This window comes from Pelecanus crispus, chromosome 4 (assembly GCF_030463565.1).
Source record: "Pelecanus crispus isolate bPelCri1 chromosome 4, bPelCri1.pri, whole genome shotgun sequence".
In the NCBI taxonomy this organism is placed as follows: domain Eukaryota; kingdom Metazoa; phylum Chordata; class Aves; order Pelecaniformes; family Pelecanidae; genus Pelecanus; species Pelecanus crispus.
Window position 1 is genome coordinate 17,597,049 of NC_134646.1, and position 26,884 is coordinate 17,623,932.

Here is a 26,884-nt window from a genome sequence, read left to right on the forward strand (position 1 = left end):
GTATAAGAGAAATACTTCCACTCCTCTCATTGTAACCACTACTGAGATGTAATTTTGTGATTTAATACAACTTTGAGAAATAGGAAGAGGGATTATTTTAATTGTTTACAGATTCTTGTTTTCATCTGTGTACTAGTGAAGCCTGTAGGGGCCAAAATTATTTAATTCAACATGCAACACACAAAAATAAAAAGCTCCTTGCTTGTTTTTACTTTATTTCTGTACTGCACTAGAGAGGGATGCTGTTGTTATTTAGGGCCCTTTATTGTAGTAATCTCACTCAGTAGGTTTTTTGTATGATTATTCCTCTGTGTCTTCAGAGGTCATTAGATTTTTTTTCTTTCTGAGCATATGAATCTTCCACACGCGTTGTCTTAGGCAGTGTCTAATGCAAGGTAGCATAAATGCAGTATAATTAGCTGCATAGTACCAACAAAACTGAATTCTAATGATGAGGACAATCAGTTAATGATGCTGAAATGTAAAGTAGTACAGTTCCACTCTGTGGCACCCAGTAACATTGCTTCTCACCTTGCAGTATATTTGTAAGCAGATGAGTCCAATGCAGCAAAACAATAACTACATCTGTTGGTTTTTAAAAATAGATGAACAAAGGCATGCTTTTGCAGGTGGATTGAAAGATGAGTTCACAGTATAAGCAAATAAGTTGATAATTCTAGAACAAGATTACTTGTGAAAACAAAGCACATATGTTCAATATTGCTATGTTTGGAGATACATAAGTAGTGAAGCAAAGTGTGTGCGGTATGTTTCCATGCAGGGGTGGGAGAAGCTTTGTGTTTCTGTGGATTTTACTTTATTTTTATTTTTTTTGAGATAGTTATTTATTTCTATGTCCCATAGAAAGTGGGAGCCCTGAATCTCGAGTTAATGCTGTTCACTTCTTGGTCCATAAACTCCCGGAAAAGAACAAAGAAATGCTGGAAATTTTGGTGAAACATTTAGCGAAGTAAGTGTTATGACCTGCTTTCCTACCTTGTCAGAACTCTTGTCCTTGCCTTCATTTAATTACAAAGGGCCTTAGTTAAGTGTGGCTAGAGCTGAAGCCCATCTTGATGCTGTCATACACAATACCAAGAATCAAATGTGCAAAAGCAGACAAGACATTTGACTCATGCTGTGTATATTTTGGCGGGAAAGGCAGAAATCTAATCCATTAATGAAGCCATATAAGTATTTACTTTAGCAGTCCTGCCAGCAGTTGAGGGTTTGATTGAAGTGAGAAAGGGAACATTATACTTTCTTTTTGCAAATTCTGGCAAAGTGAATAGTGGAGATCTGTTAGCAAATTTAAGTTGGTTTCACACTAACCCTGGTCCAAGGCTAAGTGCATTTTATATATCTAAGTTCAGTAAGAGGCTGCTTTTGTTTTCAAATTGCAGTGGAAGAATGGCTTTTCTGTTTTCCAGAATTCAGTAAGACTTTATTTGAAGAAACTTTGCACAAAACAAGCTTCTAAAACATAGATTAGGGAAATGTAATGTTTTCATTTGTAGACTGCAGTTTCCAACAGTAATGGAAATTTTTCATAACCTATTTCCTGTTTTTTCCTTCAATTCTTTTCAAAAAGTGTTTCAAAGCATGCCAAGAGGAATCTAATGACTGTGGCAAATCTAGGGGTAGTATTTGGACCAACCTTAATGAGGCCACAGGAAGAAACTGTAGCAGCTATCATGGACCTGAAGTTTCAGAATATTGTTGTCGAAATCCTGATAGAAAATCATGAGAAGGTAAGCATTGATACATCTCCACATTTCTGAGCATTGTCTAAAAGGATCTGTTAGGCTTAATGGGTAGTGTGGAGTTAAGTATGATGTTACAAAAATAGCTTAATTCTAAAGAATATCCTTTATACACTGTACACTTTTGGCTATTTATACTCAATAAGTATTCCTGTTCATCAGTAAACTGACATTTCAGAATGAATATTTCTGGCAATAGCAGTGCTTCTGTGTGTATAGTACGCAAATAGATTTTCATTATGATATTTGCATATGTTTTTTTCTGAGCAAAAGTGATACAAGACTGGAGAAGAGAAAGCCCAGGCTCGGTTTTTAGCTCTTCCATTAAGTACTTTGACCACAGTGTGAATTAATTCTTCTATGTCTTCATTTTTCTCAGAGCTCACAGAGTAAAAAGAAGACTTTACTATACTCTGAATTTTATGGGTAAAAAACATTATGAGAGTGCCAGGTATTAACATTTCCTTTGTTTTCAGCTGCATGTGTGTTATTTTAAGCCTTTGCATTTGAGGTAATACTGAAAATAGAAGTTGCTGCTGCTGCTGTGGCAGCTGCCAATTGCTAAGGTGCCTTACACGTACAAGGTACTGTCCAGAATGTCACCACATGTAATCTGGGATCTGAAATTAAAAATAAAAAAAAAAAAAGTCCTTTACTGGTCTCTTTTGTTTGGGTACTCCTTTGGGAGTCTCTTGTGTCTAAGCTGACTTCTGGAACTGGATGTTTGAGGTACTTTGCTTGTACTGGGAGGATGGGCAGCATCTCCCTCACTCTTACTGTCAAAAAAAAGTGCTTTGGAAAAATTCCAGCACATGCTTTTTCCTCCCTTCTTTCTTAAGCACTCCGAGCTTTGAAATAGTTATTTCTTTTAAAGGTTAACAGTGTTGAAATTGGCTATCTAAGTCAAGTCTTATCTACTCTAAATAATATCTGTCTCAAGTTTTTCTGGCAATACAATTATGCTACCTCCCTGAATGATACAGGCTGGGCAAAGCTGTTGGCATAGCTGTATCCACACGGTGGGTTTGTTGGCTCAGTTGACTTGGGGTGTAATGCTGCCCTCACACACACATTGAGCAGATATGGTATTGTTCTGTTGGAAAAATACTGTGCTGCAGATGTGGTTCAAGTTCTAAGTGATAAATATTCCAAGAATTGTAAGCCATGCTATTCATTTTGGACCTTAGAAATGAAGGTAAACCTTGCAGTAAGCTCATGATTTTGAACCTATTGCAGTGACCACAAGTGGAGAGAGAGAGAGCAGAGCCAGGGTGTTTTAATAACACGGAAGTTGAGGTTGAGTTATGCTTATTCAAATCACTAGATCACCACAGATTAGCACCATCTTTTTCTTATGCCAGCTCAGTCATATGTCTTTAAAAACTGGACATCAATTTCACATTTGAAACATTAGTTGTAGTGGCCTTTCTTGCTCCTCTGAAAATGTAGAGAAGCAGGGAATGGAAAGTACATCAAAATGATACTGCATCATTTTCCATAATTCCTTGTTTTTATGCCTTCTTTAGAACTAGAAGGCTATAATTTTTTTAAAGGATTTCTGTCATTTCACTGTCATTTCTAACAGTGAACTTGCTATCAGTGGTCTGCCTGCAGCAACCTCTCCCACGCTAGAGCTGCTTCTAAGATGGAAGGAAACCCTGAGTGCGACCTCCGTGTATTTATAGCAAAGGCAATGGTGAGGTGTGTGTTAAGGCACTACAAAAATGTTAGAGTTGAATTGAATATGTTGCTTTTACAAGTGAGCCTTCTTCATCTAGGGCAGACCAAGGACCTACTTTTAATGGCAGGCAGGCTTATTGTCAGCCTAATGTTCGTTTTATATTGTTGTTTTGAATTTCTATGCATTTCAGACTTTCTAAGAGTCTTGTGTTAGGTATTTTTATTTATAGCTCTGGTGAAGTCCTAAGAAGAGTCACCAGCTGTGGGTTAAAATACTTTCAAATATTTCATTCAGCCTCTGCTAATTTTGAGCAGCTTCTGCTAATAGAATTGAAGTTTGAAATTGTAGAAGAGTGGTGGAGTCAAGATGGAGGTACACTGACACAAACAAACTTGAAGCAATGCTTCACACTTCATGCGTATGTAATTTAAGGCTCAGACTGCAGAGGCATTTCTTATTCCCTGTAGCAAATGAAATGACTAACAAAATTCAAAACTGTAAAAGCAGTAGCCATCAACATTTCTCGTTTAAATACAGTAACTTGGTAGGCAAAATGGTAAAAATTTGTTACGATTACTCAAATATTTTTAAATTCCATAAACGTTCATTATGTCTTGTGTGGATAGCTTTATTGAAGTAGAGCCACAATTCATTTTTAGGACGATGCATGGTTAATTGGGTTACTAGCTTGGAAATCCTGGTGCAGTCATTCCACTGTCATCACTCTGCTGAGTCCTAATTAGAGAATTTCTGTACAATTTACGTGTGGAAACCTGGATATGGGGACTTGCCCTGAAATAAGAATATCATGCTTAGTGCATAAGCTGTTTTTTTTTTGTTTGGTGGTTTTTTGGTTTTGCCTTTTTTTTTTTTTTAAACTTTGTTGATATGTATATTTAGTTCCTGCTAGCTAGAAACCAGTCAGTACCACTTTCACCTTTCACCTTGTTTATAGGCTGCATACTCACTTCCAAACCATGGCTGTGAACCAATTATAGTAGGTTGAGGAGGGGATGTTTTGCAAAATCAGACCAATGCTGAGACTTGAATGCTACAACTAGATTGTGCAGCCTGATGTGTCGCTTAACTGGCGTTAGAATTGCACAATGATTAAGACTAGAAGGGAGATAGAACAGCATTAGGGAAATAACTGTTTAGCTTTTGTTCTTGTCAGTTATGGGTAAGTCTCTTCCAGGCAGAGTATTTCTTAGCATCCAGTCAGAAGATGAGCTGTAGAAGCAAATCTCTACTTCAAAAGGAAAAGCAAAAACTAGACTCAGGCTGAGACAATATTTTACCCAGGACCCTCAGAACCACCTGCTGTGGAACAGAGGCCAGTCCAGAGGAAAATGAGACCTGTGAATTGTCTTGCTTGCTTCTGTCATGTGGCTGTAGGGGAAGGCCAGCCAGATATGCCAGGCAAAGTAGGAGCATGTTCAGGTTTGATATTAAATGACATCTCTATATTTTTGCCTGGAATTTTCATGTTTGGTGCTGACTGGGCTGTGTGCACCAGCACTCTTGATTCCCTTCGCTTTGCAGGTCTTTAAGGTTTGTGTCATTTCATACTTGGCTGTCTTAACCCCTCCTCCCTTGCCTTATCTGTCTGGTCTCCCTTGATTTCCATGTCCCATGTCCTTCCCTTCACTAAAAAAGCATCAAGAAATTCATGTTTTTGTCTCATCTTTTTGTTCATTTTGCTTTGAAGCTATACGTTGCCTTGGCGTTCCTTTTCTTGAGGTAACAACCTCAGGGGTTGACTGCAGCTGTGCTTGTACAATGCCTGGAACAATCTTTGCTTGGCCTTTAGGTAATCCTCCAATGAAAAGTGGTAGTCCACTTGGACCCAAAAAAAAGGTTTTGATCTCTCCTCCTCCTCCTCCCCTAAATGAATTTCAAGGGTATAAATTAATTTTTCTTCCCAAGGTTTACACAGACTGGAAATCTTGGACATCTCAGTTCTTCTGGTCTTTCTTTCTGACTTGCGGTGAGCAAGTCCAATCCACGGCAGCATGAAGAGCATGCACGTGTTCATCTTGCTGTTTGTTATAATGTTTTGGCATCTTGTTGGAATGAATGTCACTATTCAAAGGGCTTATTTATTTGCCATTTAGAGATGCCTCAGTGGTAATGTGAGCCATTTTGGTTTCTCAATTCCCTGAACATTATTTTAAGAGGGGGAAAAAAAAAACCCAGGATAAAAAAAGAAGTCTAAGAAATGAAAGAAGATGAGGGAGGAGGTTGGAATAAAAATCTCAGTGGGACTGGAATATATAAACCAGCATATGGGGGAGGAAAGAATAGTGAGTACAAATAGCAAGATTGCAAAAACAGAAAGAAGATGAAAATTACAGTGAAAGAAAATGAGAAGAAAAAAAGAGAGGGGCTAGACAGAAGTCCCTTATGGAGACTGGGAAGCAAGAGTGCTGAAAATGAATAAGCATTGTAAAAGATACCTTTTTCTAAAATCCAGACAACCTATGGGCAAAATTATCTCAAAGACATTCATTCTGAAAAACCCAATAGTTCCTATATATAAGGCAGATACTGTTTTCACTTGTTTTCTGTATTAAACTTTTTATAAAGGGCAAAGGCTTTACATACTTTAGACAAACTGTCTTTGTTTTAGCTTTGTTTTGTTCAAAACAGGTTTATGGAGAATTTTTTTTTTTATGAAATAACAATGTTTTAATTTTTCTTACTTTAGGCACTCATGATTTTTTTTTTTTTTTAAACTAAAGGGAGAGATGAATTTAGTACTACTGAGCTCTTAAGCCAACATCAACTTCGTGTAGTAATACTTGGAAAATCTTTAGTCTTAACATACATTAGAGTGCATAATACATGCAATATTCGTGAGACAGAAGAAATGGAAGCAGGTGAAGTCAGTGGTTTGTTTGAGACTATGAAGTGGCACAGACAGGTGTGGCACGTTTCTCCGCTTAGCAATCACTGCGTGTTTAAAGCAGTTCTGTTGCAGGTAAATGATTTCGGGTACAGTGGCACTGCTATCATCTAAACTAAGACTATTTTTTGACAACACAGCAGATCCTTTGAAGTCCTGGTAAAGGGACACATGAGAAGTACTGAAGAGGGCTTGTTTCAGGTTTTGTGTTGCTTTGCCTCTGGCTGCAACAGAGGACCAAGAAGCAATGCATTGTAATTGTGGTGGTTTGCTGTGGTGTAGGAATTTGAAACCTCCCCAAGCTGAATGTTTCTCAAGTCAACAAGCATTTGACTTGGAGGGGGAAAAAACTACAATCGGGTATCTCCATTAAGGCAGAGTTCGCAAAGAAACACATGAGCTTCAGTTCAGGAAGGTATTCAGCATGTGCTTAACTTTAAGCACATAAGTAATCAGAAGCATCATTGAAACTATTCCTGAACTTAATTCAAATTACATGCCCTAATGATTGGCTGAGTCTGTAGCAGAAAGGGCAGTGATGTGGTTTAGTCCCTGTCAGCAACCAAGCACCACACAGCTGCTTGCTCACCCTCCCCTCCCCGGTGGGGAGGGGGAGTGAATCAGAAGGGCAAAAGTAAGAAAATTCGTGGGTTGAGATAAGAACAGTTTAATAATTGAAATAAAATAATAATAATAGTAATAAAAATTGTAATGAAAAGGAGAAGAACGAGAGAGAGAAACAAAACCCGGGGAGGGAACCAAGTGATGCAATTGCTCACCGCGTGCTGACCGACGCCCAGCCAGTTCCCGAGCAGTGATCCCAGCCTCCTGGCCAGCTCCCCCCAGTTTACATACTCAGCATGACATTGTATGGTATGGAATACCCCTTCAGTCAGTTTGGATCAGCTATTCTGGCTGTGCCCCCTCCCAGTTTCTTGTGCACCTGGCAGAGCATGGGAAGCTGAAAAAGTCCTTGACTAGTGGTGTAAGCACTGCTAAGCAACAACTAAAACATCAGGGTGTTATCAGCATTATTCTCATGCTAAATCCAAAACACAGCACTATGCCAGCTACTGGGAAGAAAATTAACTCTATCCCAGCCGAAACCAGGACAGGCAGCAGCCACAACAAAGAAATTCATCATTGTTTCTGGTAGAAGTCACAGCAGCTCTTCCGTTCCACTATAGTGTGTGCAAATTCTTTAAACCCTTTCTCTGCCCTATGGATAGCAGAAAGCCCTTGCATGTGAGACACGCACACATGGTGTGGTAAATTGACTGCAAATCTTCTTTTTGTTTGTTTGTTTAAAAGACTACAGTTTTCTAAATCTTGATGTAGTTTATGCATAGTAAGAAGACTGTATTTCAAGTTGCCGCTCACGTCTGTGACTGCAGTTGAAGACATTAAAAGGAACTGAGTCTGGATCAATACCTGGATTAGTATGCTGTTAGACTGCTCCAAAAGAAACAAAACATGTACTGTGAGTAACCATATTAGATTAAAAAAGAAAATCAAAACAAAAGTCATGTTCTCAGCGATAGAAGCAGTCTGCTGAGATGCTGCACTACACATACATGGCACATACAAACTGTGGACGGAGACTTCTGCCTTCTTGATTTGCCTACGTTAATTTTGGGAAACTTCCCTCAACTTTGTATGAAATTTCCAAGTGATACAGATCTCATCTTCCACTGCCCACAGGCAATGTTCCTAAGTAAGTAAACAGAAATGATGATAAGGGAGTGGAATTCAGTTGATTAGTATTTGCTTCAGTCTTGATGGTCAGGGTGCTGTGCTTGCATGTGTGGAGGCGGCGGCAAGGGAGAAGTCATAGAATCATAGAATCATCTAGGTTGGAAAAGACCTTTAAGATCATCCAGTCCAACCATTAACCTACACTACCAAGCCCACTCTAGACTAATCAAGTCCTTATGGAGAATGCTAAAATGGATGTTCTTAAATAAAATTTTGTTAGTCAAAGAAAATATTCTGTGAAATGCTGCAGGGGGCGTGAAGAGGGGAAAAGTTGTTGTGCTCCTGAAGAGTTTAAAAAGTAAATTCTTATGCAGAAGCTGTGTGACATAAGAATTATACTTTATTGCAGCTTTCAATGGTAAGTGAAGCATTGAATTGACAAACGTTTTTTCTTTATATTGGCTAAACTGTCTGATCATTGCTAATATGTGCTTGTGTTTTTGTACGTAGTCTTCAGAATTCTAGTAAGCTTTTGCCTTGCCAGAGTGGTTAGTGTATTTCAAACCATTTAACAGATTTTTGAGTAAACAAGATGTGGTAGTCAGCTGATAATACTTTATTTCATGCCATTTACACTAATGAAGCATCAGTACTTCATTGCAGAGGGTGCTGGACATACAAATGAAAAATATGTTCTTTGCCTCCAAAGATCCTACAGTCATAATGTAAGATAAAAAATGTATTTTAACAAAAACAAAGAGCAGAAAATATTGTACGAAGCAATGATGATATAAATACTTGTAATGGCAGCAGGGGGATCTGTGGAGAAGAAAATACTGGTGAGGCTGCATGGTTGGCTACATTTGGAACAGTGTCATTTGCACAGATCTTGACATTTCATTCTGATGCTTTGTACAATGACAATGTGATAGGGGGTCAAATGTAGGGTTTTAGTCTCAATTTGTAATTATTTGTACTTATGTTCATAAATTTTGTAGAAAACTAGGTGTGACATACATATATTTATTTGTATTTGTGTGTGTATATAAATGTTTATATATGTATATTTATTACAAATGAAGGGAAGATCATGTTTACCTGTGGTGTGTTTGGCCATGATTGTTGCTTTTGCTGGCTCCTGACTTAGGTTTGTAAGTTCTGCCTTTTATCTTCTCAGGTCTTCTCACACTCTTTGCAAAAGACAGTACATGCAAACATTCTCCTTCTGCATTATTTTCCATTTAGTTAACTAGGAGTGTTATGTTTTAGAAAGCTAGGTAATTAGATTGAGTATTTAATCTTTACATTTGAAAGCTTTTTTTTTTTTTTTTTTGGTTATTTTAAGTGTTTCCTGTAACTAAACAGGAGACAAAGCTATTATGTGTGTAGCTGTAATAGGGAAGGACAGCCTTTTTCAAATACTGTCCTTGGTGTGAGTTAGAGTAGGTGAGCATAGAAGAGAAAGTGAATCTGCTGTTTCTGCTGGTGCAGTGGACAAATGTGTACGTATTTCAAGCCTGGTGTACGGTTAACGCTCTCATTTCCTTCAATGGAGAAAATGGATTGGTTGATAGAAGTGAATGGGCTGCTATCAGGAGCATTCTTCTCATGAATTGTTAAAAGGTGGAGCGAGACGTGATATGGTAGAAGCTGCAGTCTTTGTATCAGGAGTGCTACTTTTAGAAAGGCTGAGTCAACAAACTCATAATTCACAAGTGATCAAAGGACACACGTTTTTAACCTTGGTATGCTTTTTTTCCCTTTCATCCTTTCACAGCTGTCCTCCAGACTGTAATGTCATGTTTTACAGGCTATGTTTAGTTTCTTCATTAAAGCTCAAATGTGGACTACATGGTTGAAGGTAGTCAGGCCAAATGAGTGGCTATTAGGGTCTGCAGATACATCATGTTTGTCTGAAAATTCCCTCAGTTCTTTTGTCACTCTTGTAGTTTGCAGTTTGTCCCGTTCCTTTTGTATTAAGAGGAGCAGATAGCAGATATTCCAGTTTTAGTATGAGATTGAGACTCAATCTGTGTGCACAAATCCATAAAAGCAGTGTTTCATTTGGTTATGTGTAGTCAGGCTGCTAGGCAGATGGTCTCAGCAAATGATATCTTTGCAATGAAGAAAAGGCTGTCTTGGATGGATTTATTTATTTATTTATTTATAGGGCTTTGTGGTTTGGCTCACAGCCAAGGATGTTTCCTGTTTCTAGTTTTGACTTATACCGGGTTACTTTCAGGCTGCATCCTCTGTTGCACTATAACTAAATAGAGCGTGCCAGGCAACATCAAGAGCATTATTGATGCTTTCTCGTTGGTGGCCCTCTAGAGGCTTAGCTTCAGGTATCTTTCAACTCTTGATCTAATTTTTGGGTTGGTTTGTAGGGTTGGTTGGGTTTTTTTTTGGCAAATATAATGATTGTGAATATTGTGTAAAGGTATTTTGTGGTTTGTAGTGGAATTCAAGCCTCAAAATCCAAAGCCTCAGAAAATCTTCATGCTGTGCAATCTCATAGAAGCCAGTGCACAGCAAATAATATTTTACAGTGTATAGATGCTGAACTGCAAAAGTCAGGATAACTACTTCGAGGCAGGCACACCTGTATTGGAGTGGACATGATGGTAACCTTGGGGAGGTAAGTTTCTTAAGGATTCTAATTAAGTTGTTGATAATTTTTATTGAAGATTTTGTAGACCTTTTTAAAAAATATTTAAAATGCTTTTTAGAAATAATCAACTTTATCGCATTTTGTACAGTGAACACAGATTCTGTTTAGATGTCAAAAATTTCTAGTGCATGTATTTTATATTTATTGAATCATGTGTTTGAGAACCAGAAGACAAAATGGATCATGTTGACGAAAACCAGAGCTGAAGCAGGTTGATCTAACATTGTCCATAGTAAAGTAAAATGCAAAAAAAGAAAGAAACTACAGTAACAAAAGATCATTTTTTAAAGATTTCAGTACACTAGAATTTTTATAAAATTGTTAGAATTGGTGCAGAAATCAGTTTTGAAGTGAAACTTTTGTCCTAGCTCTCCAGAAGTTGACCTTTTGTAATTTCTATTATGATTAAACTTTTAATAGCTCAAATTAGCTTCTGCAATCCCTTAAGTAGGGGGAAAAAAAAATCTAGAACTGTTCATCTTACTGAATGTGGGTTTTTTACTGCTAAAAAATGGATTACAATTACTGGCTAGTAGTTACAATTAGTGGCTGAGCTACTGCAATGTATTTTAAGATGGTTGTTTTCACCTTGCACTTCCTGAAATGCTTATATCTACAGTAAAATTATAATTTGACATAAAAGACATTGTTACTTTATGTTTGCAGAAAATGGCAAAAAGAATGGCACAACCACTGTCGTCTTTTATCTTAAGAGGAAAAAAAGCTTAGAAAGTCTATCGGGGTAAGAGCACACTGTGAACCGCTAAGACAATTGGCCTCTTTTTTTGAGCATTTTTGTCTCTGATATAAATATATGGGTTTTTGGTTTTGTACAGGTTGCTGGATCGAACCTGAGTTGGGTTTGCATTACGTTGAAAAGAAGCTAAGTCAAGAAAAGACCATGGTGGTGATAAGTTTCTCTTGTACTATCCATTAGCTGCTAATTTATAAAATACTCTTTGGTCAGCATATATTATAGCTAACTGTCATGGACATGCAAGGAGTACCATAGCCATAAAATGTATAAGGGCAGAGCAGTATATGTGGCCTAGGTGGATGGCGTGTTATATTGTTCAATAAACACTAGTTGAAGTGTCTGTCTCTGTTTCTTTTATTTACCAACTGCAAATCAACTATGTATTGAAGGGAAATTACTCAAATAAAAACTTGCACTGATTTTGTTCTTGTCTTCAGAAATACTGTCCTCTAAAAAATATGATTATAGTAGTGGAGGCTATGCCACTAGCTGAATTTCAAAGAATTTGGAATGACCTTGCAGGTTCTAGCCTCCTTTGCATTAGACAGCAAATTCTGGTACTCTGATTCTTGTTCATGTATTCAAAGGAAATAGATGCATGTTCTGTGTGGTAGGTGTTATGAGAGTGAATGGGGGTTTTGTCTTGCAACAAAATCATGGCACAGCTTTAAACTGTTAATGATTTTTTTTATAAGTTTATCCTCATTAGCTCTATTACTAAGCTTCCAGTTTTTTCTCCCCTCTTTTTCATCCCGTTCTGTCCTTGCTGTTTGCCTCCCACTGATTTTTAGAGGAAATTTTAATTACCCCAGTGATACAAAGCAGACAGAGATGACCTGATGTCTGGGTCTTTTCCTAAAGTGATTCCTGGCAAACATACTGAAATTCATTAATTAGTTCTGCTTGAGACCAGAAAGAACAGATCAGTATTCTCTTGTAGCAGCAGACTCTAATCTACATTTCCATGTACAACTATATATCTAGTCATAAACTCGTGGAATAGGCCAAGTTAAATCCTCCCAGCCATGGTTTTTTTTAATTTCTAAAATCGGCTCTAGTAAGAGCTCAGGATCTAGAGTCCAACACTGTTGTTGCAGATTAAGGGGAATCTGGCAAAATTCCTTGGGCTGCTGCCATGTGGATCTGCTGGTAGAATGCAGTGTGATAATATGTTGAATTTGGCTCATTACTCTCAAGAAATGCTTCCATAGACTTTGTGGGACACAGGTTTAGGAATTGGAATGGTTGTATGTAGGGATGGTCTTGGGCTCACTGCTCTAGACAGAGCTGTTACTAGCGGTGTGTATCCAAGATAGTTTGTGGTTTGTTTAGCCGTGTAAAGCATCCATTTTGTACTACTGCATAGAGAGAAATAGGTCAAACATAGCAGTGTTTTAAATTGCTCAGCAACAGTCTCATCTTTTTTGTTGTAATTTTTACACTGCAGCCTTGAAGACTGATCCACCACTTAGTGTGCACTTTTAAATTCTGCTTTCATGTAAGATCAGACCTAAATAACCATTTAAAATACTGGACTAACTGGGACAGGACTAACAGTCGGATTTGTTGCTTGATAAAATTTTGAGTGTTCCATGTGTTAAGTCGTCTTCTCCTGTATGTGAATTGTTTCACTTAGCTTCCAAGTTTGCCCCCAAGTAAGTCAATAGGAGGATGACAGTCTTTTGAGAGCTAAGTTGTAGAGAACTGATATTCTATAAATCTAATGCAGTTTGGCCACAGTCTCAAAAACTGTGTAACACTGGATGTGACTGTGAATTCCTTAACCTCTGAGGCTGGTTTAGTACATTTTTATTGCTTCTTGAATGAGGTAATGCAATGACAGACTTCATTCTTGTCTTTATACAGGCATTAGTCTAAGCTGTGGTAACTTCTGCAATCCAGATGAGTGATGGTGGTAGATCTGGCTTTTACTTGAAGGGAGGCTTTTTTTGGAGTAGCAAAGAGATCTTCTATTAAATAGCATGTTCCAATCCTGTTCTTCTATGGTAGGGTTTCCATCCAATTGGATGCATCTGATAGCAACAGCTTGCAGTGCAAGAAGATATTCTGAAACTTAGTCAGGTGTGGTCCCACGCTGTTGTGCAAGTCAGTCAAAACACAGCAATGTTAGTACCATTTTTTCAGGTGCTTACATGGAGTGTGTATGATTATGAATTCTGTCTTCTGTTCATGTGCAGTGTGCTTCTGACAACAGGTCACTCATAGCGGGCATCTTTTATTAGCTGTGAAACATTTATACTTCAATGGCATTTAAATAATTAATAAGGCTAGAAGCAAATTTGAATAAAACCAAAACCAAAAACTTTCCTCCCCACAACTGAAATAAAGCATGCCTCTTCCCCCCATTCTCAGGCAGATGTTACAATGCTGCTGTCAGTACAGCACACAAATATCCATTAAAGCATGATGAAAAGTACTTGTCTGTTTAAGTGAAAATAAAGCAAGAGAGAGAAGCTGAATGCTGTATGTGCACTTCTTAGGGCATAGGTTGACCTTCTGCTTGCTTTTCAGATGCTCACCTTTGTGGTATGAGCTGTAGCTTTGGCCTGCAACAGAAAGAGATTGTTGCTGCTGAAAAAGCAGGTCTAGATATGGATGGGCTGTACTGGATTTTATTTTCCTACTGGAAAGACAGAAAATACCGAAGTAGGGATGAAGACAAATATGAGTTGCTTGAAAGAGCAAAAATGACCCCAAATGTACTTTTTAATGTAACACATGAGGGCAGGATGTTTCCTGTTTCTTTTATATAAAAAAAACCCTAGTGATCTTTCTAGTGGTGGTTATGGGGGGAGGGGGGAGTTTTGGGAGTGGGAAGTAGGGGTTGGTTGGTTGGTTGTTTTTGTGTGTCTTGGAGTGCAGCAGGGCAATTCATGATACTTGGTGATTTCATTGCTGAGTATGACAATTAGTGTCAATTTGCTCTGCATGGGTAAATTTGCTCTGCAGATAGGCAAGAGGTTGCATTCTCTAGTTCATATCTAAATACTTCTTTCAGGAATCCCTTTCTTCTCTGTGGAGACAGATACTGAATGTGAGCACAAGGGAAAAAGTGGTACAGCTTGTAACATTGCATCAGAGGAATGCAGGAACGAGAAGATGGAGTTTGTGTGGACCCTTGCCCTGGTCCCAGTGAGTGTGGAGAACAGGTGGCCTTGTGCTACCCAGGAGCTCTCAGGAGGTGATCTCTGATCCCTAGAAAGCAATATACCGCTTGCTGGCCTAATCCCAGAAATGAAACTTCCCAACCAGTCTGTTATAATAAGAAGTTGAGAGCAGCGTGAGGTAAAATAGGGGACGGGCCTGAGGCCTGCCTGAGCGTCTTGTCTGCAGAAGGGAACTTAGACTGCCTGCCATGAGCCCAGCGCTTGACTGGGTAGCACTGGGTTGCGCTGAGCAGTGCTGTTCGGAAACATTTGTGCACAGCTCTGTCACAAAAAAAATTATAAGTCAAGGTGATACGCTTATCCTGACAGTGAAAGAGAGGACTCGGCACCCCTGACTTCTGTTTTATTAGAGGAGAGAGAACTATTCTGGGCAGCTTATGACTACCTGCCACTGGTATCACTATGAAGTTAGCTAGTGTGTGCTGGACTTCACTGCTTTCGTGTTATTTCTGCTGTTTATTGTATAGAGGTTTTCCCCCCCATAAAACAGAACAAACCACCAACTTTTTTTTCACATTACATAGCTACTTGCAATTAGAAGTCATACCTGTCTCCAATTCATTATCCAATTGCCCGTCTGGCACTGGGCATCATTGAGTAAGGATCACCTTTATGGTTTTCTTGATTATGTTTTGCTTTTGTGACTTCTAGTTTCTAATGCTAATAGTTTTAGAAAAGTGTATTGAAATATTTGTGAGAGATGAGGAAAAAACACTTAAGAACTTTACCGCAACCTGTGCAAGTTACCTAAATGCGTACAAGAAAGCTCATCTCTTATGAAGTACTCCTGGGGAATACTTGTTCTTCTTACCATCATTAATTTCAGCAGAGATGCGTGGATAAGGCTGTATAAATAAACACAGCTGTGGAATGTGACATAGTAAACAACATGCTGAAACCTCTTGGCAGAGAGTTATTTACCAGAGAGCCCAAATGCAACACTTAGTCCATGGAAAAGATGGCATTTAAAGTTTTGGTACTTTTCAATTTTTCAGAAGCAAATATTTATCCCTAAAACTGCTCAATCTAGCTTTGTATTTACACATAAGGGGGCAGTGTGGTACTGTTAGCCAAGTGCCATGTAGGTGCACATTAGATTTCATTATTATATATTGCATCATGTTTTAAGAAATGGCTTTAGCACTCTGAGCACAGTTAGAGCTTTGTCGCCGTCTGAGAGTGCTGCCATGTCTGTACTGGGGAGAAGCACGTTGGACTGTTTCCTTTCTTCTTTATAAACTTTTTGGTTTTAGAGAGTTCCTTGCACTACCTTGTGTCTCTCTTGTAATCCCTTGTTTGTAGGCATGTGAAGGAGTGGGAGCCAGTTTTCTTAACACTGGTATGGGGAAGTTCAAATTACATCATTTTACCTCCCCCACAGCAACATTCACTTATTGGGAAGGAAGGTAATATTTCCACTGGAGCTTTCCTTTGCACACCATATATAGGCTTCTGGCCCACTGCGACCCAGTTGTGGCAATATGATCATTCTTCCACAGTTTTCATGGAAAATGGTGTTTCTGACTATTTTGTACTAGTACAGTCTTCTACCTGCCAGTGTAAGAGTGATGATTAAGTGGCTATAAGCTGGTGCATACGTGGGTTCTTGGGTCATCTTATTTCTACATGTGTTAATATTCAGGGTTAACAGGCCAGGATATGATGGCATGTAGAGTTCCTTACACTTTTAACATGGTGTCTTGAGTGCCTTATCACACGATGCTTATGGCATTTTTCTCACCTGTAGAGTAGGCTGGCTGGCTTTTAGCTTCATGCTGCACCTGACACATGCTCTAATAATCCAAAAATGTGTTATCTGTGGCATCTCTTTCTCTGCATGAATTTCTACTTTATAAAAAGCTTCTCCTTCGAAGATTCATGATGAGTGTCCTCTTTGTAATATTTCCCATACAGATACGTGGCAATGTAAAGTTGCAGAGTAAAAGAACACCACATACTGTTTCATTATATCTTGTTATATTACCGTGTTGCATTTCTGTAAGGTGCTGTACAGACACAGAGCTTTTCTCGTACAGCTGCTGTTTGTGTTTTTCTTTATCTGCTGGGTTGTCTTTGATGAAATACATATTAAGGTAATTTGTTCACATGAATCTGCCATGATCACTTGTAAAAGACTGCTGCTAAATTGTACATCAGCATGCTGATCATTTTCTGGAAGTAAATCGGCATCATTAGACTGTACCCTGTATGTGACAGTTAAAGTAGAAATGCTATCAGGTTGAGCAAATCTGCGTTGCTGGTTAATCCAGAGAGAAATGGCATGGTATTTTGTATGGAGTGGTGATATGCTAATGGTCATGACTCAAAACATAAAATGATGACAAGAAATGCAATCCTTTTTATATGCATCTTTGTGAATATCATAATTTAATGTAAATGTGACTCAATATGCAATAGTTAACTGAAAAAATACTCACATGGTATGTTACTATGGTATCTCTCACTAAAAAACCCTCCCCTCAAAATTTTCCCCTTGCTCTCTTCAAGAGTACGTTTTGGTTTTTTTTTAATAAAAATAGACAATATTATGATAATATCAGAAGTTTTGAAAATTAAAATGGGTGTTCTGGCAAAATATAGGTCCTATCTAAAGCTATAAAGCTTTTTGGTTACTGGTTCATAAAGTTAGTTATCCTCCTTTTTCCCCTTCTCCTCCATCCTATCTGGCAAGCGTGGCTGAAAATGTTTTGTCTTTGGATTAACCGATTTGCAGCTTGGTTAGTGTGTAGACAGTGCTCTTGCTTATTTTCATATTATATTGTATTTATTTATTTATTTTAAAAGCACTCATTAAAGACCCACGGCATACTCCCAAACTCAAAGGAATGGATTTTTGGCTCCTGCCTGCTTTGAATGAAATCCAAAACAAATGTTGTTTGATAATGGTTTACAGTTGCATTACACAGGTTGCTCTTCGTGATAAATAATTAACACCCTTTGTGTTCTTGATTGCAGATTTTCAAAACCCTGCCTGATGCCACTTTCCCTGAGCCAATCTCTATGTCAGTATCTCCTCCAAATGCCCCACCAAGGCAATCAAGAAGACAAGGACAACGTATTAAGAGGCCTCTGGCTGTTTACAATCTCTGTCTTGAGCTGGATGATGGTAAGATGTTAGTAATAATTTCAGTCTTTGCAGCAGATGAGCTGTGTATCTTATCTTCAGTAGGTGTTTTCATTTCATATTTCGTTTGTATGTGTGTGCGTGCACATGCGTGCTTGTTTAATTGCTTTGGAACATGTAAAGAAGCAAGGAGAGTACAGAGAAAGGAGAGCATAGAGAGTGCTGTCCTGTGACATATGTTCAAAAGTAGGATGAACTGTCTTAAATATGCTTTTACCCTCTAAAAAAGAAGCAGCTCCTGTTTCTTTGGGGAAATCTCTTTGACCTCTACTGAAGATTACACAGCCATAAGATAAATGGAGAGAGAACTAAAATTAAAGCAAATCTTTTATGAGAAGAGCTAATGCACTCTACAGTTAAATTCATCTGGATTAAAGGCTCAGGTCACCACTGCACTAGAGAACAGTACTACTTCACTTGAATCTTTAATACCTTGATGTAACTAGCAGTAAATATTTGTAAACTTGCCTTACTGTTGAGAAGGAAAGGAAAAAAAATAATCTTGCTTTTGCATGGAGTCTGCAGTAGCAACATACAGTGAGGAAAAGGGTGTATAACATCTTATATATTCTGACTGTTGGCCAGAAACATAATCATTTTCCTGAAATGTCATTGCTTGGGGGTATGTACAGTACTGAGAAGGCAAGTCAGGGCTCATTTTATGTTACAGATTTTCTCCACCCTATTCCCTTTCTCCTTCCTAATGTTGTTAGTCAACTGTCTTTTCACGTGAAGAATCATGGAATTAGGGCACAAAGTCCAGCCATCAGTAAATTAAAATAAACAGGAAGATTTTGAACTCATGCAGATTCAAGAACATCATGAGATTCACTGATGAAACTGTCATTAAATCAGTGGCCAACAGTGGTTGATTTCTTAAGGAAAGAGCACAAATACCTACAACAGCTTTTAAGTGCAGGTTTTAGAAATAAACTCAGGACTGTTTATTGTCTCAAAGCCAGTTTTACAAAGATTCTGCAAGAAATTCAGCATGCATGCCATCCGATTTAATTCACCAGAGAGATACATAATCTCTGTGCCTTTCTTTTCTTACATCAACTATGAAACTAAATGCCTTGTCTAGAAGGTGTTTAAGGTGCATCTACTTAAAAAGCTTATGCTGTGTTAATTTGAATAATATGCTACCAAAAGTTAAGAAGGCTCTTGAGCTATATCGGCAATAATAAATTTATCCTCATTTGAAAAACAAAATTGAAGCCACTCATAGAGTTGTTTACATCTAATTTTGAATGTGAATCCCAGCAGGTCGCAAGAAGTACCACAACTTCTCCAATTCCATGCTGCAAGGTGTGCACTGGGGATCTGACTTTGACCCTAACACAGTAGACAGAAAGTGTCGGATGGATCATTTTTATTGTAAGATCCAAAAATACAGTTTTACTGTTGAAAACTGTTGTATATGTTTGATTTCTCCTAAATACGGTCCGTATTTTTGTCTAATTTGGGCATCTCAACAAAGAGAGGAGCTGGGATTGTTAAAGGCTGTAATTGTTATATATCATACAGAGAGTCTGAGAGTTCTAGTGTGGTGAATTGCAGAATAACCTAATATGTGATTATGCATGCTGAATTGCTGCAGGTAAAGTCACAGTTCCAGGATGGATGGCACTGAGTTTCAGTGGGATGTGAAAATAATATTTCCCCTTGTAAATTCTAAGAAAATATCCTCTGTAGTGTCTCCAGCTGCTACTGAAGGTAGCAGTATTCTCAATCTGTTGTTGCTAGAAACTGGCTGTTGATAGGTCCCAACTACATGCTAAGACTTACTTTATTTGTGTTTAGCCAGATAGTTGTGTCAGTAAGGTAGTCAGTAGTTGGTACAATCATTGTTTGGCATGTGTACAGTATACGTGGCAATACAGTACATTGAGCCCAACTACGTCATTGCATTATCTGAGGAGCTACCCCAATGGATACAGGGTGCATAAATCAGCCAGGCTGATAAATTATCTAGTCACTGAGTAGAGCTCAGTGCCTCCAAATATGTGCTGTGGACTTCAGTTACTTTGTTCTTTGGAGAGGGGGATAAGGAATAAAAGTGAGCCTGGGCTTCGTTCCATATTTACCTAGTTTCTTGGCTAACAAATGCATGTTTTATAACTGCTCTTTGGAAGATTTTATCCTGTGTGTGTTTTTAACAGGAAATTAAACATTAAACCCCTTCCCTCCCCCCTCTTTATTCACAATGGCATGAGTTAAGCACCAGGCATAAGCCAGTGTTTTGTATTTCCTGGATATGGCAAAATTATCATAATCTTGTGTTAAACCAAGTAGCTGATACATATTCATATGTAAATATATTTGTAGACAAATATATCTCTAAAGTTATTGTAATTATATATAAATATTTTCTATGCCTTGAAACTAGAAGTATGTTGGAGACAAAATCTCTCTGCATTGGAAAACTTCTTGAGTGTGTTTCTTTCAGGATTGTTATGCAAACCAGGAAATTGTTAGAAAAGCGGAAACAAGTCTTTAACTATCAGCTGCTCCAGGGAGTTAACAGGCTTCAGAATCCACTGCTTGAATTGGAAATGCAGGGTTCGGGCCAGCTTTTCTTTTTAAAAAATGTTTGCAGTTAGGAAGCTTCTTGACTGCACACAAAATGTATGCAGCAACCACCCAGAAAGAGCTGTAAGTGACATAAATATTGATAGATATAATAGCTGAAGAACACACACTATGTTTGATAAACATCTTTATTTTGCCTTCTAGTAATTAGCTGTACTGAGTTCTGATAGTGCATAGATTTTCCTTGTACGTGGCAATTAGATGATTAAACCTAGTTGCAAACAATTCAAGTATTATATTTACTACTGTAAGGATCTTCATTTCCTGAAAGACAAACTTAAGTCACAGATGATACTGTCTGTTTTTCTTTCAACTTCTTTCCTGTGGTAAGCCACTTACTAAATTTTCACTCTGCAGTTTTTCAACATCTCAGTGTCTCAAGTAGAACCAGACTTAATGGGGAACTCTGAGCTACTTTCATATGTGGCCTAAACCTGAAGTTCTTGTTTCAGCAAAATGCAGATTTGTCTGAGATTTACATTAGAATCATTTCCAGAGCTTTCTTGCCTTCTAAAATGAAGACATGGGATTTGGTTGGGTGGTTTGTTTTTGGTTTGGTTTTTTTTTTTTTTCCTTTTTCTGGAAATAGCTCCCCCCCACCCACCCCACCCCCCCCACCCCCCCTGAATGAATTTTAGAGTGAATTAAGTAGCAGTGCAGAAACTCCTGTGGCTTACAGTCTCAGCTATGTACAAATGACTTCGCATTCTATCTCTGTCTCTCTATGCAGAGAGAGAAAGAGAAAGACTGTTAGCTAGAACAGGGAGTTGTTTATCCTGTTCTTCTAAAAATGTCATTGGGTCTTTATTTTCCATTTGGACAGTCAGTATATATCAGAAGAGAGCTCTGTTTGTATTTCTTCTAGAGAGCAATGCAGACTTACAGGTTTTTTCCCTCCCAACTTTATTTTAATTTTTATATACTTTTCTTGTCTTGTAGCAAAATAAACAGTGGGATTTTTGTTTAATCTTTTTCTGTGCCAGAGACTTAGAGATTATTAAACTATTTTGCAGGGCTACTAGAGCAACATGGCAAGAAAAGTCTTGTGCAAGGTAGGCAGTGTAATGCAGTGCATCCAAGATGAACAGAGTCAGCATGAGTTGTGTAAATCACACCTGGTCAAGAAGTGGGTCTTGCTTGGCTATTTGTCCCAACAACAGAACAACTTGTTTTCTAAACAAACCAAAATATACTTCTTAAGCCACAGTGCTTGCTGATGCTTTATTCTATTTGAATACTTTCTAGGTGTCAAAATTTCTCATTGGCACATACATGGACATAGCACACTAGTATCATATGGCGTGCTTCCTTGTTTTGCTTTTAAGGAATTTGTCTCCTATCCCCCCACTGTGGAAATCAGGAGGCATATGGGGTGTTTGCAATAGCTTTCTGCTGCTGCAAGCTAAATATTGTATTTATAGTGCTTTAGAAAACAGATTCTTGTGTAGAGTTCTAAAAGAAATAAAAATTAGAACTGCTACTTAACCCTTTAAAACTTTGTGCTAACTTGTATTACCCTCTGAAGTATTTAGGGAAGCCAAAGTATGAATGGTATGTTAGTGTTGAACAGGAGTAGCTCTTTTTAATTTTTTTTTTTTTTCCCCCGGTGGGAATTGGAGTGAGACAGTGTCTTAAATTGGTTGATAAATTAATTTGCATGAACTACTGTGGCATTTGGTTAAATTACTTCATCAAAGTAAAATGTGGTACATGTAAGGGTTATGTAGCTTCCATGCGGTATTCCCTCTCCCTCCTCCTCCCATCCCTTCCTGCCCCAAACAAGTAAGAAACCATAAACTTCATTTGGAATTACTGAACGTAAAATCTGGATGTTAGAGGAAGCCTTAGATTTATAATAAGGAGACTCGTCTTCAGGGCTGGAACAGCCCAGAGCTGCAAGGTTGCAGGTGTGAAACCTGGCCTTGAACTCTTTCTATTTCTGAATCTGCTGCTTGGAAGTGTTTCTGTAACCTGGCACATAGTAGGGGAAATGGAAAGAAAAGCAGCTACATAGGCATATCAAAAAGCCATAAGGGCTTGCAACACTTGCTTACAAAGCTATTGTTAACAGCTGAGCAGAACACAGACCTATGCTGCTACAAAATAGGTGCACCAATATTAGTTGTGAGGGGAAGATCAGTAAGATTGCTGTCTGCCATGTAGAATTGAAGATCGTTTGTATTTCATCTTGCTGCAAGAATATTTCCTGCAATTCTATGCGATCCATCACAGCTTTTTCCACCTGATGACCGAGTAGGATGAGTGCTATACCAAGTAGAAGTCTTTTTGAGCTACTGCCAGTAAAGGTGAAGCTTTTTCATAGGTAATAGTGGGTATGTATTAGGGTCCCAGTTTCCTATCAGATAATCAACTTGGAAAGTTTGGGTCCATAGAAGGTACTTATTTTCTTGGAGGTATGGAATAATTTTGGTCCGTGCTTTGTATACACAACATACATTGTCTGGCCATTGTTATACCTGTAAGTAATCTACTGCTACAGCCTACTTGCTGCACAGTTACCTGAAATCAAATTTAACCGTCATAATGTAGTACACATCTCCTAATTTCTACTTCTTTTCAAATGAAGTGTGTCAAATCTTCATGGTTGGTGTGAGAATTGCCATAGTATCATGGCCAGTGCTTGTCCGCTTTCAGTATATGAAATCTAGAGGCTGTAGAAATGTTCAAAGTAAACACATCCACATGCATGCAGCAGGAGTCAGAGGTGCATGGAAAGGGAATTTGAATAGACTTAAAACTAAAATCTGAATTTAAAGAAGGAATGGGGAGTTCAGGAGAAAGGGTCAGTCTTTCCTTGAGGCCAGGCATTATTACAAATCTCTGATCTCCTGTAATAATCCTTCTTCTCTTTAATTCTCTACCTTCTGCACACAGACATGCAAGGGCACATAATACTGTAAGAAGGCCAATTTGGCATGCTCAAAGCCATTAATCCCAGGCATGGAAGTCACTGACGTATCTTTGCTACGTGCCAGCTGTGCCCTGGCCAACCTCTGTTGGCTGAAAGTAAATGCTGTCACCAGCACACAAGAGTATAGAAGGAAGACTTGAAGCTGTTCAGCTCTTCAGTCAGTTTCCTATGGATGAGACTGCATTTCACTGAGTATGGTGTCTCCTCACACAGGGTGCTCTTGCTTCCCTTCACTGGTGACAAGGATAGGAGAGAAGATCTTGGAGGGGGCAGGTGGTGAACTTTCTGAAAGGCTGATACGCAAGTTAGAAAATATGATTCCTCTTCCTGTTTTGCTCCCATTCTGTTGGTGTTTCTTATTTGGTCAGAAAAAAATGTATTCTTGTTCTTCCATTAGCTCCGGGAAGTCTTTGTCCTATTTGCTCTTCTTTTTCCCTTTTATTTTCTGTTTTCTTCCTTTGAAAGTTGCACTTAGTGCAAGGTGAATTACATTCTATCACTTCTTTCCTTCCCAGCTGTACTTGCAACTTGCTGAACTGACAGGGAGATTGAAGGAGTACTTAGGGAATATTATGGAGAAGTAACAGCTGTGGGACTAGCTTGGCTAGGATTGCAGTCTCATCTAAGACTACCTGATTGGGGCCAAGCAAATTAGCCTCAGAGAACATGTTAGTAGGAATCTGCAAGCAAAAAGATGCATGATACCAGCCAAGTTTGGCTATCCCACTGAGCAAGTGGGTTTCTGTTCTGTAATGGGTGCAAATTCACTGATGGTGAGCGTGTTCACTTATTCTGTCTTCCCAGCCATTAATGCTGCTTGGTGCTGCCTGTGTGCTGCACAGCCTTACAGCCTCCCTTCCACAGTGCAGCTGCATCCAACCCTGATCCCTTACCAGATGTGTTTAAAACCAAACCAAACAAAAAAAAATTCCACTTGCAGACATCTAACCCCGGAGTGTCAGAGGCATGGATAGTGGTAGAAGAATCCAGGCGTGGAAGACAACGTTGACCGAACTACACTGAGGCAGCAAAATCTGCATAATTGCTGCCTTTTAAATCATCAGCTGGTTGATTAGGAGGTTCCTCAACAAACATGTCACTTGGATGTTCAGTTAAAACAGCTGATAAAACTTCCTTAAGGGCTGCTTAGCTTGTTTTCAGTCATCTTTTTAATAAGCCATAGGCATCCTGCTTCATCCATCCCTCCATTGAAGTCACTGTTAGGGCAAAAGTAGAGAGGTGAACAAAATGAGGAAGGGAGGCACAGACAAGTGTCAGCAGCATACTGAAAATGTTTCAGAGTGGCTTTCTTATGAGAGACAAATCACATACACAACATGAGAGCAGTTAGTCTTTGTCATTATCCAAGTACCACCATGGCTTGTGGAATTATTGGTAAGAAACCTCCTTTTAATAAGTCATGGGAAGTAATTGCAAGTGCAGTAAACTAAATAGCAAGAGAAGAGGAGACAACAGCATGATACTGTCTTGTTTGACAGCTCAGGAAAAGAGTTTTTGAACACCCTACCTTTTGGGGATGGAAGGACCCTTAAAGAGACATCTTCCAGCTGATCAGTGGCTGAATTGCCAACACAACAGAAAAGGAAACACAGAAGAATATTTTCATGGACTTTGGAGTTTTTGATGCCATTTAAGAAGTTTTAAGAAGTGCTGCTGAATTAGGGAACTTTTAGCCCTAATTATAGCATTGTACCCCTTTTTGATCTGCTTTGGTTTTTCAGTTCTTGCTGATTACACTAGAGTTGTTCTGTTGGTAGGTTTCAATACAGGTCTGGACCATAGGTTGCCTGGACTTACGGAAACCCAAAACACTCAGTGCTACCAAAAAACTATGAAAGCTGTGGGACAATCCATTTGTCTTACTATTTGGCAGAGTTTTCAGGAAGTAGCTTCAGTTCATCACTGTGTTTTTCAGCTGTGAAATTAATGTGTGCCATCTGGCCAGCCTGGTAAGGCTGAAGGTCATGTGTGGTTTCCTGCCAAGCAAGCTCTGGTAAAAAATAGGTAATCTTTGAGTTTAGATACTGCTCTTGTTATTAGAGTATACACAAATCAAGAGAGGAACCCCTCTGCATGCTTGTATCTGATTTCTGTTGTGTTTCAAAATTTAATTATGAGGTATAAATTAACACCCCAACCATGACTCTGTCTTGAACTGTTTTTCCACAGCTTGAGGAATAAATTTGAATTCTTTACCCATTTTAGTTTTAGCTTGCTCAGCAAAAGGCTTACCTACAATTCTATGTGTCTTTGGGATTTTATTGATGTAGAGAAGTAATCCAAGCAGTATTTGTCCTGAATTTTGAGCAGGGTCCTGCAGTGAGGGAGATATTTATTGAAATAATTGCTTGCTATTACAGGTTAAATGTATGTCTAAAAAGATGCTTGTTTAAAATTGAACTTTGCATTTTAGAAATAAAAAGAGTATCAAAAAGGAGGAGGGCAGGGGCATGGTCCCAAAACCCCACTTGCCCCTAAGTAACTTGCAGATGAGCACATTTCTTTACCATTCTTAGCCCCAACTCAGACACCCACCTTTCTGGCTACAATTCTTGAGTTGCATCAGCCAGTCTTGGGGCAAATCCTGTGTAGTGCAGCTTCCTCCTTTTTCTGACGTATCTGAATCATTAGGGAGTTGGGAAAAACAATCTTTCTACAGGAAAGCTACTTTGTGCCTAAGAGACACATGCTTGTACATGCACACCTTTGAAAAATATATCAAAGTTGGTCTTCATCTAGGAAAAAAATGTAGTCAACTCTAATAGTTGTGTTAATTATTTTGTCTGAGAGGAAGAAAAATAGCTGGCATAGAGATCTAATTCTTACTGTGTGTGTTTTGAAAGATAGCATGAAACTGATGGATACGTGGGCTGTCTGCTGTCCATTTGCTCCATGAAAGCGCTATTGGTTTTAGAGTGTATGAGTCTATGATGTCTAAATTTATGTAAGAACTAACTGCATACTAAGGCAGTACTGCAGTGTATAGGATTTGCTACACAATGAGGATAATGGATACTTTTTGATAGAGAAATGCGGTAATCTAAAGCTATTTTTCTGAGTGTTTACAGGAATCTGACCTCCAAAGTACCCGTTATTCGGGAACAGTGAAATAACTCTCTTGTTCTCTATGATTATTTTAGCTTCTCTATGATTATTTTTAACCAAACAATAGATCATTATTAGCTTGCTTTTATGTGTTTTCACCTTCGTTTGGAAACTTATGTGTTTAAATAACACAATTTCTGTAGTCTGGAGGTGAGTAATAAACAATTCTGTTGACCAGTTTCAGTGGTGTGATAAAGTACACAGTTTCTTAATTTACCCAGAAACAGATAACTTGACTTCATTAATTCAGAAAACTTTGAAGAAGTAGAAGAATGTATGACTTCACCTGGTGCTTAGCGTGATTACCGCAGGATGATTTGTACTGTAAACAGTGAACAAAGGATGCACCCCTGCCTCTAGAAAAGGCCGTTCTTGACTGCAGAGTCCTCTGATCACTCTATCACATAAAGCTTTCTCCACTTGAGTGAG

The 26,884-nt window shown here is 38.5% G+C and overlaps 1 protein-coding gene across 5 annotated transcripts in view; it reads left to right on the forward strand.

Annotated features, from left to right (window-relative positions):
- ARHGAP10 (Rho GTPase activating protein 10) overlaps positions 1–26,884 on the forward strand; it is a 160,324-nt gene that overhangs the window by 95,679 nt on the left and 37,761 nt on the right. For 4 of the 5 annotated variants that reach the window (XM_075709175.1, XM_075709176.1, XM_075709177.1 and 1 more), the window contains 4 exons: positions 865–970; positions 1,592–1,751; positions 17,637–17,787; positions 19,072–19,182. In XM_075709175.1, the coding sequence (XP_075565290.1) occupies positions 865–970; positions 1,592–1,751; positions 17,637–17,787; positions 19,072–19,182 (528 nt within the window). The remainder of the gene's footprint in view (positions 1–864; positions 971–1,591; positions 1,752–17,636; positions 17,788–19,071; positions 19,183–26,884) is intronic. The other variant, XM_075709180.1, reaches the window with a different exon arrangement.